We start from the raw sequence: 19,265 nt of genomic DNA, 5'->3' as shown, positions 1-19,265 counted from the left end.
GCCATGTTGCTACTCCTGATGAGGTAACGCAAGATACAACATTCATCAATAGATGTTAAAATTAAGCTAAAATGTTGGTGGGAAACTTTAAAACATTTTTGTAATCTTCTTCCTAGGGAACTTATTATAGGTGGATTAGTCTAGCACCCCCTGAACCCACTCCACTGATTAATCTGTGAGTGATTGGAGTGATCTCCAATGATTGAGTCTGGGACAACCAGGCGTGAATTTCATGATGTGATGCAACAGAAATCACACACCACCTGACCTGTGAAGGATTCTTGCCTAAAAATTGAACCCAGGTATAGAGAAGCAATCAGCTAAATTCAGAATGTGCAATATTCTACAAGATAAATGATCAATGAATTTAAAGAGGAGGGAGGGAGGAAAATACTACAAAATCAGAAACTTAAAGAGACCTATAACCAAAGGCAGTGTATAGACCTTGTCTGGATCCTGATTTGAAGAAAGCAACCATAAGAGTGACATTTTGAGGGGTGCCTGGGTGGCTCAATTGCTTGAGTGTCTGATTTAGACTCAAGTCATGATCTCAGGGTGGTGGGATTGAGCCCCTCATCTGTCTCAATGCTCAGTGTGGAGTCTGCTTGAGATTTGCCCTCTCCCTCTGTCCCTCCCACAAGTTCAAGCTCACGCTTGCTCTCTCCAAAAAAAAAAAAAAGGAAATTTTGAGACAAAATTTTAATACGGACTGAGCCATCAGATGATATTAAGGAAGTGCTGTAATTTTGTTCAGAATGTTAACAGAATGTGGCTGTGTTTAAAAGAAAAAAAGAATAAATCATCATTGATGCATATTGCAATGCTTATAGGTGAAATTTTTTTAAAAAGACACAAACATGGTAAGATATTAATAAAATATTAATATTTAATACAATATTAATAATGGATATATCTGTGATGAGCATAGAGGTGTTATCAACAATAGCCTCTATCTACTTCTCTGTATATTTGAAAATTGTTGGGACGCCTGGGTGGCTCAGTGGGTTAAGCCACTGCCTTTGGCTCAGGTCATGATCCCAAGTCCTGGGATCGAGTTCCGCGTAGGGCTCCTTGCTCAGCAGGGAGCCTGCTTCTCTCTCCTCCTCTGCCTGCCTCTCTGCCTGTGTGCTCTTTCTTTCTCTCTGACAAATAAATAAAATCTTAAAAAGAAAACTGTCATAGTAAAAATTAAAGAAAAGAAAAAATTATGAGGTTCATAGAAAAGTTTTCAAATGCATAACAAATCTTGTTCCATGTAAACCTAAAAAAAAAAAGGCAATTAAAGCAGAGGACTACACTGGGTATCTTTTGATTTGAGTCAAGATCTTTTAAAATACAAGCCAACTGATTCGAGCGTCTGTTTCTATATATCACTATATCACAGACATAGTGCATCGCCTATTATTTCTACCTTTTTAAAGTGGTCCAAGACCTTACAGAAACAAGCGAAGGAATCAATTCAGAGTCCTAGTTTTGTTTTGTTTTTGCAATCCTCCCCTATCATTTGGAATTATCTTGGACACAACTATCTTATCAGCGACTTTTTTTTTTTTAGCTCCTTAACGTTTCCTTCAACTCTCATAATTTTTCATACTCATATTTCATTAGTTTATGTAATAAATTATATCATTGCAACAATGACTGCCACTAGCATAAACATGTTTGGGAACAAACAGCTAACAGGAGGTAAACGTGTAACTCAACTGGTGTTGAGAAGCAGTACTTCTTCAGCATACCAGCAGGGAGCTGAGCTGTAAGCCTCCAGCTGTCAGTACGCTTTAACTTGGCCAGCCAATCCAAGTGGACAAAGGGTAGAAGCATGGGTAAAAACAGCCTCTATTATAGGCAAAGAAACGTCTTTTAAAAATTTAAAATTTAAAAAGTCTTAAAAAATTATTTTAGAGAGAGCAAGCGTGTGAGCAAAGGGAGGGGCAGAGGAAGAGGGAGAGGATCTCAGACTCCCCCATTGACCCTGAGATCATGCCTGGAGCCAAAATCAAGAGTTGGACACAACTGAGTCTCCCAGGCACCCCAAAGATCCATCTTCTAAAAATTACTCAGATGTGGGATTACAAACACATCCTGGCCCACCCAAATATTGTGGGTCCTGAGGCAAGAGTACAAATGGAATCTAATCCCAATATCTTTTAAGTGTCCAGGTAAAGAACTATCAAATATTATATATCTTTCTACCTTGGCAAATATTCCTTCCCAAGGAACAAAAATCTAGGATCAAATTTGGAATTCCTATATATTACATAAAGGGCAGCACGAGAGCTAGGTCTGCTTGTTCTTCCCACAAGGCCGTGAGTCTGTCTGCTTTTACTAGTTTCAGCTTACCACGAGAGTCCTGGTATGCGTGCATGTGGACACCTGTCTGCACATCCAAGTTCCATCCACAGTATTCATGAACTGCCACTTCTCAAGTGTAAGGGTATATACACCTGTAGCACAGTCTGTTCTCAGGATTTCAGAGAGGCCTGCATCTGTTCTGGGATCAAGCTTTGGGCTGGTCAGGCAAGGAATTCTGGGGCTCTGGCTATCTGGTTCATAGTGGGTAGAGGAATACAAACTTCCAGGGGAGTGCAATCCCTTGGTTCCTTCAATTTTTCATTCCGTGAAGAGAAGCACAGCCAGTGTGAGGATCGGGGCAGGGACCCCACTTGCCCAAGTCTAAATACACACACACACACACCCCCATGGTGTCATACTATATATACTGTTAGACTTGCCTCTTCCATTTCCTATCATGAACACCTTTCCATTAGCAGCATATTCTGTAAGAGGTGTGTAGCGTTTCTTGGAAGAATCACATTCTAATCATTCTGGTGACCTTGTGCAAAAGAGGCAGAAACATACTACTACTACTAGTACCATCAGTATAAATGTAAAATAGGGTTTAGTAAGGGAAACACTTGAGACTAAGTAGTGTTCAAATTCCTGAGCCTTCATCCCACAGAGATTCAGACAGAAACACTTTTTTTTTTTTTTTTAAGATTGTATTTATTTGACAGAGCACAAGCAGGGGAAGTGGCAAGCAGGTGGAGGGAGAGGGAGAAGTAGGCTCCCATAGGGCAAGGAGCCTGACATGGGGCTTGATCCCAGGGCCCCGGGATCATGACCTGAGCCAAAGGCAGATGCTTAACTGACTGAGCCACCCAGATGCCCAGACAGGGCTGGTATGCATGGAAAGGACTCTAACTGAGGAAACCAACTCCCCCATAATAGTCTACATATTCATAACATTTATTGGGGAAGGGGCATGCAGATAGTATCTAGACAAGTATGTAACAATGCTAGCTTGTTAATGCAGCAATCTACAAAAGGAGAGCTTTTGGAATTCTTGTAGCCCATTCTTTTCTTAAATTAACAATTAGGTTGCTTGTATATTGCTCTTGTAATGCTGCAATGAGTACTGACTTATTTGTGAGTATGTAAGAGAAATACCTAGAAATGGAATTAACTTTTCAAAGGTATGTGTATTTAATATTGCTAAACTGTTCTCCGCTCCATCTTCTATACGAGGATACTGGTTTCTCAGTATCTTTGTTATGCTCTCCTCCATATAACTCAACGCTATCCAATGAAAATGGTGAAAATGGTCTTAGTTATAGAAGTTCCAGTCTCATATAGTCATTGACTGGTTTTCTTTCCTAAACAGATTTCAAGTTAGGTTCGGGGCACCTGGGTGGCTCAGTGGGTTGGGCCTCTGCTTTCGGCTCAGATCATGATCTCGGGGTTCTGGGATCGAGCCCCGCGTTGGGCTCTCTGCCTGGCAGGGAGCCTGCTTCCCCTCCTCTGCCTACTTGTGGTCTCTCTGTGTCAAATAAATAAATTAAATTAAATCTTTAAGAAAAAAAAAAAGGCTTAGGTTCTTGCTCTCTTTTAGCTACAATCTGCCAAAATGTAGCCCAGGATGGGACAAGCTCCAAAGACAAAACTAAGTTCTTAATTTATATTATAGTTATAGCATGTTTCATCTTCCATTTATAGCTGCACTGTATAAAAAAGTAGCTATTAGTAAGACGGCTTTTTATATTAAAATTAATTACAATAAAAAATTAGTTTCTTGGGGTGCCTGGGTGGCTCAGACGGTTGAAGCCTCTGCCTTCGGCTCAGGTCATAATCCCAGGGTCCTGGAATCGAGCCCCACATCGGGCTCTCTGCTCAGCGGGGAGCCTACCTCTCCCTTCCTCTCTCTCTCTGCCTGTCTCTCTGCCTACTTGTGATCTCTGTCAAATAAGTAAATAAAATCTTTATAAAAAAACAGTTTCTTAGTTGAACTAGTTATATTTACAGTGCACAAGAGCTGCCTGGGCCTAGTGGCTACCGTGTTGAACAGCATGAATACAGAACTTCCCATCACTGCATAAAATTCTGTTGGACAGCACTGCTCTAAAAATAAAAGCTTTGGGGGCTTTTTATCTTCTCATCCCCAACAGCACGTTGTATATATTTAATGAAAATTGACAAAAATGCAAGCACTGAAGCAAAAGAAAGCAGAAAAAAGTTTAATTTTTAGATGAGATATTCCAGGTGCTTTTGTAAGAACTTAACTTGGTCATTCTATACAGGACATACAATCATTTCAACATACAAGTTATTCCACTTCGAATACTCTTTTAAAAGTTTAAAAGTTCCTAGTTTAAAGTTTAAAAGGCTTTGTCTTGTTTCCAAGGATAATGAGGCAATATGCTTATTAAAACACTACTTTGCAGAACTGAGTACCTTCTAAGTAGTTCATTAATGTTGTTCATCTGTAACTTATAGGTTAATCCTGAGGAATTAGAATCATTATCAGAACTGCATAGCAAAACCATGTCCAGATAATAGACATACCAAATAATCTATAGATCCAGATAACCTGTAGACCACTTAATAAATCCAATTTAAAGCAAACAAATGTTAGGAGAGATACTAAGTGATATTATCCATATTAGCAAAGTTTTGAAATGCTTCATCACATTTTTTTAATGCAACGGAAGTTGTAAAATGTTAAGTGGGCAGATACACCTAATATCATTTATCTCATGACAACAAACTGCTGCATGTTTGGTTGTTTGGAAATAATTATTTGGGTTAAATTTACTCTGCATGTGGCACCGAGCAGTCATAACGGAAAGTGCAAATCCCTGAATTAAGACATAGCTTAAATCATTTATATATGCTACCATTCTGCACTGAAACCCTAATGCTGTGAGAGACATTTACAATTGTACAAAGTCTTGATACAGGGTAATAAACTTGATGAGAAAATACAAAAAGGCCACAAGTCATGCACAAACTAAAGACTGTTAAAGGGCATTTTGTTCAGGTAGGTTTTTGTTTTTGTTTTTTGAGGTCCTGGTGATACCACTTCAAGCACATGTTTTACGAAAACAAAGAGCATCTGGAAGTATCCCAACACTTAAATCCATTATTAACTAAAAATAATACCTTACATTTACATAGCATTTTACTGTGTTGAAGCAATTTCACATACTCCATTTCATTTTATTTCTCACAAATCCTCATAAATGTGAGATAAGCTAACAAGTTACAATTATTTTATTTAAGGCAGTGGAGGCCCAAAGATGAGAAACAATTTATGCAGACATCACAGATCTATCTAGTTAGTATACGGTAGAGCTAAGGTATTCGTTTTAATTAATTACTTCAAAAGAAATGAAACCAAAATACTTTTTAAATTATATCCAGAATCTTAAAGACTAGTGGTTTTCAATGTAAATTGCTCCAAAACTTTATATCTTAAAGCATGAATTAGTTATAAGTTTGATTTAAAGAGTCTCCCTTAAATGACAATTTAAAACTCCATGCTGTGATACCTTAGGAGATACTGAAAATGTTAAAAAATATATATATGCCTTCTTACAGCCCTTAGGCTCTCCAAAAATTTCCAATACTAATAAAAAGATCTTTTAACCACTCACAATTTGACTTATTTTAAAACTGGTCCAAACTTATGAAGCTCCAAGCCAATGCAAACACATTCACCCACATTCTGTCCTACTTACTGTGAAATCCTCACATGCCCATTCCCAAGGACCAACTTAACAGTGAATGGGTATCATTAAGAAAGTACATCAGGTTAAACTAACATAGCTCAAATGATTATGAATCAAAAGTCAGTACCCTCAATCGGAGAAAGACAACTATCATATGATCTCCCTGATATGAGGGATAGGAGATGCAACATGGGGGGTTAAGGGGGTAGGAGAAGAGTAAATGAAACAAGATGGAATTGGGAGGGAGACAAACCATAAGTGACTCTTAATCTCACAAAACAAACTGAGGGTTGATGGGGGGAGGGGGGGTTGGGAGGGGGGTGGGATTATGGACACTGGGGAGGGTGTGTGCTATGGTGAGTGCTGTGAAGTGTGTAAACCTGGTGATTCACAGACCTGTACCCCTGGGGATAAAAATATATGTTTATAAAAAATAAAATTAAAAAAAAAAAAGTCAGTACCTTATATTGACTTAGAAATAACAAATACTGTTTTAATTTAGTAATTAGGTAGTCTGAGGAGAAAAGTACCCTGGAAATCTCAATTATTTATTTCTAAGCCAGTACTAACCTTTATATGGCAAGTCCAACAATGTCTTTTCAGTAAAAACAACATATACCAAATGCAATCCATTTAAACTCCAAATTACTCAAAAAGCCTTATGTATTTACATTAATCAAATATTCCAGGTAACAAAGCATATCAGGTCACAAATATTTGTATAATATGAATACTGTAAGATACACACAAAACTAAAACTATACTGAACATGTGGTGATCATTCTGTAATGATAAAGGAAACATTCATGATCTTATTATAACGTTCCAGTACCAGCATTATGAAATGTACATTTTGGTTAAAAATAGCAAATAACTTTATGGTTACTCAGGTGTTGAGTAAATTTATGCTGACTACACATTTCTGTAAAAGAATATATCCAGCTTAAAATAAAATCAGGGAAGAAAGTTTTCTAGACCCATTTTTTGTGACTATATAAAGTGAACCATATTATAAGCAGTTAATTTGAATTTTTTATAAACCGTAACAAATTTACTTTTTAGAATTTGACTTATTAACAAAACGTTGTTTTTAAGATACAAACTTTGTCACATTCCTCAAAAGTAGTAAAACTATATGCACAGTAAATCAAACTTCACTAATTACGGAACTCTAAATACAAAGCATCGATGCTATATCACAGACACTTAAATATCTGTTGTATGAATTAGCTGATGAATGGACACTGATCTAATAAACACAGGTTTTAAAAAAAGAATGATAAAAGATTTTTAAAATAAAAAGAATTATGAGGACTTGAAAATACAGTCCTTAGTATATTTAGCTTGGAACCACAATATTTTATAGTAAGAAGTCTACAGTGTCCTCTTCCAGAATACTCTCTGAAATAATAATTTTCCGTATATATCCTTTTCCAATTTTCTTCCATGTTTTCAAAAGAAACAAAAATAAATAACTCTAATTTTAGAAGTATAGGTAGTCATGAAATGGAGTATGTTAGCCTTATTAAACTCTTTCATTACAAATTATTTACTTTATTTGTAAATACTTTTTTTTGTGATCAGTCACAAAAAATTCCAATTATACATGATACTGTTCATACTTTAATAAATGAGCAAATAAAACCAAGCCATATATTTCTTTAAAAGATAATACAGGGAAAAAACTACTGTTTGCAGAACAAAGTAGGCCAAGTCTAGCTGTATAGTGGCAGTTAACGGTTTGTCGACATTACCAGACGCCATCAATAAAACCCATGTACAGACAGGCACACCTCTAATACCTTCATTTTGTTTATCTACACCCAAAACCTTCAAAGAATCACTGTATATTAAATTTCTATGTGCTCTCAGTTATCAAATGTTTGATATATACATATTTACCAAAAGTTAAAGACATATGTGACATGGTAAGCCCAAATAGTCAAAATGAATTCTAAAAAAAATCTTTTCTAAAGTGCTTAAGGCAATTCCTTCATTTCTTTATTCAGTTTACTAAGACTGATTTGGGATTCAACTGCTAAAAGAAATACTAAATGCATCTTTTTATATGACAACTTTTTTATACCTGTAATACACCCATTACTGTCAACCTCTCATGCATTTCTTTTACAGAAAGCAATCATGTTTGACCGACCAAAACAAATAGTAATAAGTAAACTAACAAAGAATGTCTGAAAGGGTATACTCTCTTCCCATAATGCATTAAATTGAGCACAAAGGCTCAATATTTTTTAATTCAAATAACAATGAGAATGTTATATATTATCCTCAAGTTAATAGTTACCTTAATGTGAGACTATTTAAATAGGCACTATTGTTGATTATTTTCTAGTTTGAAAATGAGGGTGGCAAACTCTTCCAGTTTAACTTAACACATACAAACTCAAAACCCTCCACGTTTTGTTCTTTATATCTAGAGACCTTTAAGAAGCACAGTAAGAGGAATACCTCAGATTCTTATTTTGAAGTAATAATTGTTACTACTTCAAATGAATTTTCCAAATGAGTATTAGAAAAGTTTATATGAAGGGTTTCAAATGATGGCATGAGCACATTAAAGATTCATATGCACTCCTCCAGCCCCTGATTATTATCTCCTCTTCTCCACATCCCTGCAATAGAAGGCCCTCACCAGTATAATAACATAATGGTCTCTGGCTCAAACGTCAGTTGATACTGCATGGGGCATGAACAAGAACATACTAGAGGAAGAAGGCACTGAATTAAAGAGAAGACAATTACGTAAGACATAACAGTAAAAAATTTTATACGAGAACTTCTGGCTTTTTCTGTGTTATTTTTGCTAAAATATACATGTGTAACACTGTTCACATTAAAGCAGCTCCACCACTAAATTACTGCTTTCAGATTTGACTCTATGAAAGAGAATTATAACTTCCTGTTTCCTTAAGTCCTTGAATAATCCCACTGCAGGGAAGAGAACACCCAAAATTTTTCTTCAAAATATCTAGGAAGAAAAAAAACTAAAATTCTACTTGTTTGGAGAATCAAAAGGGTATCTATTGACATATTTCATTCTTTCAACTGCCTTATAAAACTACCTTTAAAACTCTCTTAAAAACTACCAATATATCATGAGACAATGGTGGACAGATATAAATGTCTTCTGAGAAAAGAATACCAAGTTCAAATAAAATTTCTCGCTTAGGTTTGTTTTACCAATGAACAAAACATCCTATCAGTAAGCAGTAAACTTTAAGAGGGAATGAGCTATCCCTTTTCCACAGGCCTTTCTGTAAAAGGTAACTCAGCTATAAGCAGCAACAGTCACTTTTTGGGAGAAGGTTGTCTTAACACAATACACTTAAAATGAGAATGAAAGAAAGTCAACATTAGAATGCTCAAGGGATCCTTAAATACTGTAATCACAACTTTCAGTTTGGCTCAAAGAACTTGTATTACAAATTTTAACCAACTTTTAAAAAAATAGGTATGTTCTGCCCAATAACCATGCATGGGTTTTACTCATTGTTTAAGACACTTTCCCTAAGTTTGGGAAAAATTCTTCTATGATGATTTTTGGAAGAATTATACCCTTTTAGAAAATAAATGAATGCTGCAAAAGGATTAAAAGAAAAAAACCTCTTAATAGTTACATTTGAAAAATTTATGTGGCATAAATAGGAATTTACATACATAGGAATTTTTCAAAACACTTCCTTAAACCATTCCAAATCTTATTAAAAAGGAGACATAAATGACTTCGGTATAGTTTCAGGCACCTCCCTTTATAACCTATCCTTCTGAGATAAAACTTAAATGGTGTAGGTTTTTTGACCTCATATGTAACTTTAACAAAATTTCATTCCTGCTTGAAATATTAAAAATCAGTATAATTATCAATTATTACCAAATTCAAGTGGGAATTTTACCAAGATAACTATTAAATGTAGTATTAAACTAGACAACAAAATCAGAGAATAGAAAGCTTTTAAAAATCTTATCCATCATCCAAAATGATGGAATGAAAAGAAGTCTAACTAAACAAGGCAACATATAAAGCATATCCCCCTTTGCCACTGTTAGTGCAGCAGGTTAAAAACTAAAGTATCAGTGATTTTAAGCTACTATGTCTAGAAACTCTTCCTATCCACTCTATTTTGAGTTTTAACCATAAGAGAAATATCACAGTATTTGGAAAAAGAGAAAATGATATACAATCTAGTCAGTAAACAAAAGAGGATAATTTAGCAAAACTCAACTTACTTACAAAAGGAGAAAAATAAACCATTGTAAGAAAACCTTTCTAGTATCCCCAACCAATTATTTCAATTTTTAGAAAACCTTTTAAGACTGTATTTTTGATAAAGCTTTGGTGTAAGAATGTAGTAATAGGTAGTGATGAGATAAAGAAAAAGTGTAGAGGAAAGAGGACAAGCTTTAAATGCTTTCCTCTCAGGTCCTAGGGCTACAATATGTAACTAAACATATTAGAAGGGCCAAAGTAATCCAAGAAACACAAAAATGAGTTTCTATATAATTATTTAAACACTGCCTTTCTTCCCATTTATTCTTCAAAGCATCAGTTTCTTGCTTGGGTCTGCTTGCTTGAAGATACTGCACAGTAGGCTCCTGTGAGTACTTTGCATTAGATGCTTAATGGTAACACATTCCACGCCTTAAAGCAGAGCGTAGCAAACCTGATGTCCACCACTCATAAATTTCTGTGATTAGCAACTGCACAGAAAAGGCCACCCAATCAGAAGGGGGGTAAGCATATTCTGAGTAAGCATTACTGCGTAATATTGTTTAGGCTGCTAGCTGAACCAGTCATTCCATTTTCAGTTTTCTGAAGTGTTCTCACAGCACTTGGAACCTGCATCCCAGTATTCAAAGAAAGTCCACCACACCAAACCTAAGAAAAGACAAAACAAAGCTTCAGTCAGCTTTCATATCATTAGAACTTGGGTGACCCTTAAAGTTCCCTTTGAAAGGCAAAATGCCACATATGTGAACATCAACAAATTCCAAATTGATAACCTTCATATTTGAACTGAGGGGAAGTGGAAAGGCTAACTCAAGAGTCTTTTAGAACCACTGAGGCCAGGGCGCATGGGTGGCTCAGTGGGTTAAACCTCTTCCTTCTACTCAGGTCACAATCTCAGGGGCCTGGGACTGAACCCCAGCGTCGGGCTCTTTGCTTGACCAAGAATGTGCTTCCCCCTCTCTCTTTGCTTACTTGTGATATCTCTGTCAAATAAATAAATAAAATCTTAAAATTAAAAAAAATAAAACCAGCGAGGCCAGAGGAAGTCTTTGCGGTAGCAGAACCCACTGGAGCTGCACACAATAGAAGAACTAAGGGCTGCAGAAATTTTCAGATGAAATTTTTAGGGTTAATAGGCAAAAGACATTGGCTATTATCATTGTTCTAACCTTCACAACCAAGAGAAGTGCACAAAGAGCCAATTTCCTTTAGATTGTGATAATGAAGTGTGGCCTGAGACTACAGGAATCTAACACTCCTGTGTAAACAGAGGAAAACCCATTATTTTCTTCCCTCACTTGTTAACAGTAAAAACTCTTTCATAATTCTTTAAAGACTTCTGAGAAAAGTGCAAATGGCAATATCCAGATAAACCATATTGTCAGTCTATTAATTGCCATAAATGTAAGTTTATGAAAGATGAAAGTGCTCTGCTTGTAAACAGAGTAGGTTTCAGTAAGGTGAGTAATAACTGATTTGGAACAGACTCAAAAGAATTAAAATAGAAAGAATGGATCAGTTAAATTATCCTTAATGCTGGTTTGTAGCAGACATAGCTTGAGACAAGGGACCTTCTAGAAACTCTTGAAATATTCTAATCTTCAATCATGTCCTAAAGTGTTTAGTATTTACTAAGTGATTACAGTATTGTACCAAAGAATGTATTGACCTGTGAATTTTATAACTGTATGATTAACATTCCAAATTTTTAAAACTAGCAGGTTCAGTAATGATAACTCCCCAAACACAAAAGCAGTTCTGTGATTATAAAACCTACTTTATAACTTCTTTGGAAATTATTTAAGTGATTTCCAAACCTATTTACTCAAAACATCTAGCACAAAGGTGCAAGGGGCAAATCAATAAAGAAAGGTAAGCCTTTTTCAGTAAGTCTTTTCCAGTGGCACTGGAACACTCAGAATCCATATGCAAAAAAATAGATCTCAAACCATACCTGGTACCATATACAAAAAATAACTCAAAGTGGATCACAGATCTAAATATAAAACCTAAAACCATAAAATTTTAGGAAAAATGCAAAAGAAAATATCTTTGTAAACTTGAGTTAGGCAAAGCATGATCTACAAAAGAAACAGATGGATAAATAGGACTTCATTAAAATGAAAATTTTCTCTTCAAAATGCTCAGAAAATGAGAAAAGCCACAAATTGGGAGAAAATATTTGTAAAACAGTTATTTGATAAAGGACTCATATCCATCACACATAAAGAAATCTTAAAACTGATTAATGAGAAAACAAGTAACCCAATAAAAAAACAAACTGTAGACACTTCACCAAAGAAATTATACAAATAGCAAATGTGCACATGAAAAACTGCTCAACATCATTTATCCTTAGGAAAATACAAGTTAAAACCACAATGAAATACCATTACATGCCTATTAATATTGCTGAACAACAAAAAATCTGACAATATCAAATAACGGCAAGAATGTGGGGAACTTTCATATATTGCTAGTAGGAATGCAAAAGTAATGCAGTCTGGAAAACATTTTGGTAGTTTCTTTTAAAATTAAACATGCACTTCCAAGTGATCTATATCCTCACTCATAGGTATTTACCCAAGAGACATGAAAACAAATATTCACACAAAAACGCATTTGTGAATGTTTACAGTGCCTTTATTCAAAATTGCCAAAAACTGAAAAGAATCCAAAAGTCCTTCAACTGGTGAGTAGATGAATAAGATTTGGTACATACACAGTCAGTAATAAAACAGACACTCACCAGCAATAAAAAGAAGGGACTACTGATAAACAAAACATCGGTGAATTTCAAATGCGTTATGCTACAGAATCAAAAGTCTACATACGATACAATCCCTTTTCTGTAATATTCTGGAAAAGGCAAAACTATGAAGACTAAAACCTGGTTACTGATTGCCAGGGCTGGTTATGATCTGAGAGGTCCACTACAAAGGAAGATGACTTTTCTAGGGTGATAGAAATGTTCAATGTCTTGATTACAGTGGTGTTACACAACTGTATGCATTTGTCAAATCCCAAAGAACTGTATACTTCTATAGATTATCCTCAATACAGCTTACTTTTAAAAAGAGAATTAATCTTGTACACAAAAAATTAAACAGTTACCTAGTTAATAAAGTCTTCAATGAAGGAAAAAAATTATTCCTACCAGTTTGAAAATACATTTCCTCAAGCATCTTACAACACTTACTAATGTAATTATGGCTTAATTATTTGTTTTTTTTTTTTAAGATTTTATTTATTTATTTGTTAGAGAGAGAGAGAGAGCACGAGCATAGGCAGACAGAGTGGTAGGCAGAGGCAGAGGGAGAAGCAGGCTCCCCGCTGAGCAAGGAGCCCGATGTGGGACTTGATCCCAGGAGGCTGGGATCATGACCTGAGCCGAAGGCAGCCGCTTAACCAACTGAGCCACCCAGGTGTCGGCTTAATTATTTGGAATAAAAAGCAATAAACTCACAATATATGCCTATTTGAAAAAGACTCAAACATAAAATCCACCCTTTCAGATGTAGGGGAAAAAATTACTTTGAGCTTCATGTGGTAAAAAAAAATTTGTTCCTGATAGGCCTACTTGGAAAAACAGCCCAAAACACATAATACAGCAGAGGTTTGTGGCAAAGTACTAATAATAAAAACTTTCTCTAAATCCTTAAGTATTTTTCTATGAATAACTTCATTCACTGATCACTTTTACCTTTTAATGAAAAAACCAAGAGTCTTGGTTATTATAAATTTAAGATTTCAGGGTATCCAAAGTGAATTATCACTATGAATTATGAGATTTAAAAGTATTGTGTTAAAACCCACATATACCCTGAATACTTTCTTCTCATAGTTGAAAAGCTACAGTCAGGGTAATGATGGAAGAAGACACATAAAACATTCCACCCACCCTACAATGGAAATATACCATTCTAGAAGTAGCCCCCCAAATTAAGGAAAGGTCTAGCCAGAATAATGAGGCTCTCAACTATATTGCACAACTCCCCACAGTAACCCAAACTTTCAGAGAGGATAAAGGAGTTGGAAGAAGCAGAAACATCTGCTTATTAATAAATTCAAACCAAGTTTCATTTTGTATGGAGAAGCATGACTTTTCCTTGCACAAATCAACTTGAAATTGAGTGGTCCTGAATATATGTGTGTCTGCCTACCACATGTGGACTGTCATCCAGTACTTTACAAAGATGACACTGCATTGCAGTAGAAAAGGGTGATTCATCGTCTCAGTAAATGGTCCTGGAACAAGCAGATACCCACAAGGAATTTAAGAATTCCTTACACATAAGTCGACCCCAACTTCATACCAAACATAGCAATTCTACATTGTACTTGCGTTGCAATTGCAGTCTACATCTAAAGGTACAAAATAAAAGAAAAAAAAAGAAATATTTCCATCATCAAAAAAAAAAAAAAAAAAAAAAAAAGCACAAGGAAAAACTTTTAGAAGAAAACAAGAATATTTTCCTAACTCTGTGGGTGAAAAAAAGATTTCTTTCTTTTTTTTTTATTAAGATTTTTATTTATTTATTTGAGGGAGAGCACACACGCACCCGAGAGTGTGAGCAGGAGAAGAGGGAGGGGCCAAGGGAGAACCGGACTCCCCACTGAGCTGAGAGCCTGATGCAGGACTCCACCCAAGACAAAGGCCGTTGCTTAACCAACTGAGCCACCCAGGCAGCCTGAAAAAAGATTTCTTAAATAGAACACAGAAAGGCTAACCATAAACTTTTAAATTGATAAATTGAGCAACATTAAAATTAACAACTCTTGTTCATCAAAAGACACCAATAAGACAGGGAAAAGGGAAGCCAGAGTGAAAAAGAAATTTACAATACATATATCTGGCAAAAGACTCAGGGTATTTAAAGAAATCCAGATCAGTCAATAAGAAATAGGAAGAGGACACAATAGAAATACAGGCAAAGACCTGAGCAACGATTTTACAAGAATATACCTAAATAGTCAATAAACATTAAAAAAATACTTTTAACAGCACTAGTCATCAAGGAAGTGCAAATGAAAAACCACAATTCAATATATCACACCCCCTAGAAGGACTAAAACTTAAAAAAGATACTACCAGATGTTAATAAAGATGTGGGAGAATCAAACTCTAATATACTACTAGCAATAAATTAGTATAACCAACAACTTTGAAAAACCCTACGAGAGTTGATTACATACCATATCATCTTGAACTCTAATCTTAGTTATACACTCTGATGGAAATATATACATACATTTACCAAAAGACATGAATAAGAATATTCATAGCTATTCTATTTGTTAATGACCCAAAGGGAAACCACTCAAGAACCCAACGGATATATAAATGATGAAACAGTCATATAATGGAAAACTGTACATATAAATACAATGGGAAACTGTAAGAATGAATACCACACCACAGAGAACAAGGATAAATCTCACAAATATAATGTTGAACCAAAAAGATATTACAGGATTCAATATACAAAGTTGAAAAGGAGGCAAAATGAATTAATGGTATTAAAACTCAAGATACTAACACCACTTTGCTGCCTGACCAGTAGGCACTAGAAATAGGCATAAGGAGACTTATGGGGTTCTGGTAATATTCCATTTCTTGACCTAGACAGTGGTTACAAAAATGTGTGCAGTCCTATAAAGAGTCATCAAACTGCATTCTTATAATTCACATACTTTTATGTAATAACATTTACTTCAATAAAAACATTTACTTCACCAAAAGATACAACCACAGATTTGGGAGAGGTAGATTAGGGAAAGAGGGAAGAATATGAAAAAAAAAAAAAAAAAAAAAAAAAAAAAGATGTTTGGCTTCCCCAAATATATAGCAAAGATTGTTCTCCTTAAAGTTGCCAAACCAAATAAAATAAAAATTAGGTACTAACCATGAAGCCAGGTAGTACTGGCTGAGTAAATTTCGTCTTAAAGGAATACAACAACTGTTTTGAGCTTGCATCATAGAAAGAAAGTTGACCTAAAAGGGGGAAAAAAAAACCACACCTAATTTATTATATGAAACATTTAATTAAATCTGACATATCATCATGAGTGCAAGTAATAATATGTATTTTGGCACTTTTTTAAAATTACAAACTATAACGACTAGACTCAGAAATTCTCACTTGAAAATCAGTAGTATACATGCTTAAGAGAAAGCCCAAATCTAGTTTTCTCTCCTGATTTTCAGGATCTCCATAATGCTTCTATAATCTGGCACTATTCTATTTATTCAATTATAAACTATTTGTTTTATCATTATTTAACAAATGGTTTCCTTAACTCAGTTAAAACCAGGCTATTTCTTCCTCATTTTTACCCTAACCAGTCTCTATACCCAAATCCTATTATAATTTAAGGCTTATTCTATTAAACTCTGTCTTCCAAACATTTGAAGCCATACTCATTTCAGTCTCTGAAATCATGATTATCACTGCTTCTGCTTTGTTAATTTTTTTATAAGAGCTTTTATTTGTTTATTTGACAGAGATCAGAAGTAGGCAGAGAGGCAGGCAGAGAGAGAGGGAGAGGGAAGCAGGCTCCCTGCTGAGCTGAGAGCCCGATGTGGGACTCGATCTCAGGACCCTGAGATCATGACCCGAGCCGAAGGCAGCAGCTTAACCCACTGAGCCACCCAGGCGCCCCTGCTTTGTTAATTTTTAAAATACCCTCAGTCTGTCTTTCAACATGACCATGCAACTAAAATAACTTTCTGACCACCTAGCTGTCCAACCTGATGGCCTCCTTACATCTGTTACTGCTTCTTGAAATTCTTGTCCCATGGTATCTCTAACCCTGAGGATATCTTCTGTCTCCTTTTCTCCTATTCTGAATGTAGATGCTTGTCCAGGTTCTGTTTTCTCTACAATATTTCCTTAATGACTCAGCTGCCACCAAACAGAGAAGAGAAACTAGTATTTATGTCTACCATTAAAGCACTGGGTTCTTTATATACAGTACCTCAAAACATTAAGCAACCTATGTATGGTCACAAAGTTAGTAAAAAGCAGAGCAGTAACATTTAATCGTTCTTCAGTAGCCACTCTGTGATGCTGTGTCTAACATTTAGCTTTAGCTCTACTTCTCTTCCGACTTCTAACATTGAATTTCTAAGTATTAGCCAGCCATGCCACATGGTTGTCCTGCTAGCATCTCATCTTTCCCCAGGACTATGTTCCCTATGCTGCAGATGACATACCATCCCCTTGACCACACTGGCTGGAATCTCAGTCATCTTCAACTCTTCTTTGTTCGCCCTCCAAACTATATTTATCTACTGAGTCCTATGAAGTCTACTTGTCAGAACCATCAAATCCATTGCTCCTGATTCCCCACTACTCAGGCCCTTGTTACTACTAATCACGCAACAAACATTTATTAATGGCTTACCACGTAAATGCACTTGCCAGGCAATAAGGATGCAATACCTAAGAAGATAAACATGGTCCTGCCTGCACTGCTTAAAGACTGACTCCTGAAAAGTCTTACCCTATATTTGAAATCTCTTCCATATTTAAACACTTACTCTCCAATATTTCTAAAGTTAGGTTATCATCATATGACTATAGTTTTCTAAAATGCACAAAAACCCCCTTCTCTCGACTACTATAAAAAAAAATCAAGCCTTTTATTATTCAAGGCTCTCAGAATCAGATTCCATCCTACATTACAACCCCTTCCTGTACCCTATGCTCTAGGCTAGCAATTACACTTCTCACTAGTATCTTTGAGGAACCACAAAGTATGAGAAAAGAGACAGAAGAAGATAAGCAGGGGCGCCTGGTGGCTCAGTGGGTTAAGCCGGTGCCTTCGGCTCGGGTCATGATCTCAGGGCCCTGGATCGAGTCCCGCATCGGGCTCTCTGCTCAGTGGGGAGCCTGCTTCCCTCTCTCTCTCTCTCTGCCTGCCTCTCTGTCTACTTGTGATCTCTGTCAAATAAATAAATAAAATCTTAAAAAAAAAAAAGAAGAAGATAAGCAAAAGCTATTTTGAGAGTTGGAAAAGAAAAAAAAATGTGTCAATAATAACACGTATCCCCAGGGAAATTATAAAAAGAATGCTGCAAAACTAACATGTCATCACCAAAATTAAATCAAGCCAAAGTTAACTTTTCTCTTTTGAGTAACTAGGTAGAAGCTCAGCAAATTATTTGGACATGATGTTACTTAAAACAGTAAAATTACGTTTTATTAGCTTAAAGTGTCAACTTGGAGAAAAGTATTTAGGGAATTACTTTTCCTCCTAGTTTGACAATTTCATCTTCAACATTTTTACAGGAGCACTGGGGAGGCTGTCAGTTAAGCGTCTGACTCTTGAATTCAGCCTGGGTCATGATCTCAGGGTCATGAGACTGAGCCCTGTGTCGGGCTCCATTTGGAACACGGAGCCTGCTTAAGAGTCTCTCTCTTCCACTTCTTCTGCTTTGCTCATGCTCTTTATTATCTCTCTCTCTCAAAAAAAAAAATATATATATATGTATATATATGTAGACAGATAGATATAGATATAGATAGATGACAGTGGAAAAGATACTTATCAAATAACCTAGTTCAAAAAGCTAGTCATTAAGTCATATTACTAGAAATAGTGTTGCCAAATCGCATGTGCTATGATGGTCAGAAGTTGCATGACCTACCATAGCAGCTTATAAAGATTTGGAAAAATTAAGCTGTAAGAAAAATGGCTGATGGTAGAGAGAATGTACAGTCTGGAAAAAGACCAAAAGATGTTAATAGTTTTTAAACAAATAAATATTACCATATAAATGTGAATTAGGGAACATAATTCTGTGTTTCTTCAGATGACAAAATTTAACGACAGTAGTCTCAGAAGTTATAAGGAAACAGAGTCAATTTGCAGAAAACCTCCTACTACTGAGCACTATCCAATGGCGAAATAAGCGGTCTTCTAAGACAATAAGCTTCACGTTAGAAAGTTCCTCAAGTACAGGAGTGACAACTTCATGAGATATAGTTGATGAAATAACTGTAAGG

General features: G+C 35.7%; 1 protein-coding gene across 5 annotated transcripts in view; it reads right to left on the bottom strand.

The window, feature by feature from the left end:
• Positions 1 to 6,472: 6,472 nt before the first annotated feature.
• The window catches only part of FSD1L (fibronectin type III and SPRY domain containing 1 like), a 69,166-nt gene continuing 56,373 nt past the window's right edge, over positions 6,473 to 19,265 (bottom strand). For all 5 annotated transcript variants that reach the window (XM_047700231.1, XM_047700232.1, XM_047700233.1 and 2 more), the window contains 2 exons: positions 16,161 to 16,249; positions 6,473 to 10,902 (listed from right to left, as the gene is read on the bottom strand). In XM_047700231.1, the coding sequence (XP_047556187.1) occupies positions 10,780 to 10,902; positions 16,161 to 16,249 (212 nt within the window). In that variant the 3' untranslated portion in view covers positions 6,473 to 10,779. The remainder of the gene's footprint in view (positions 10,903 to 16,160; positions 16,250 to 19,265) is intronic.

Source organism: Lutra lutra, chromosome 13 (assembly GCF_902655055.1).
Source record: "Lutra lutra chromosome 13, mLutLut1.2, whole genome shotgun sequence".
Lineage (NCBI taxonomy): Eukaryota > Metazoa > Chordata > Mammalia > Carnivora > Mustelidae > Lutra > Lutra lutra.
This window is presented reverse-complemented; position numbering and strand designations above follow the sequence as displayed.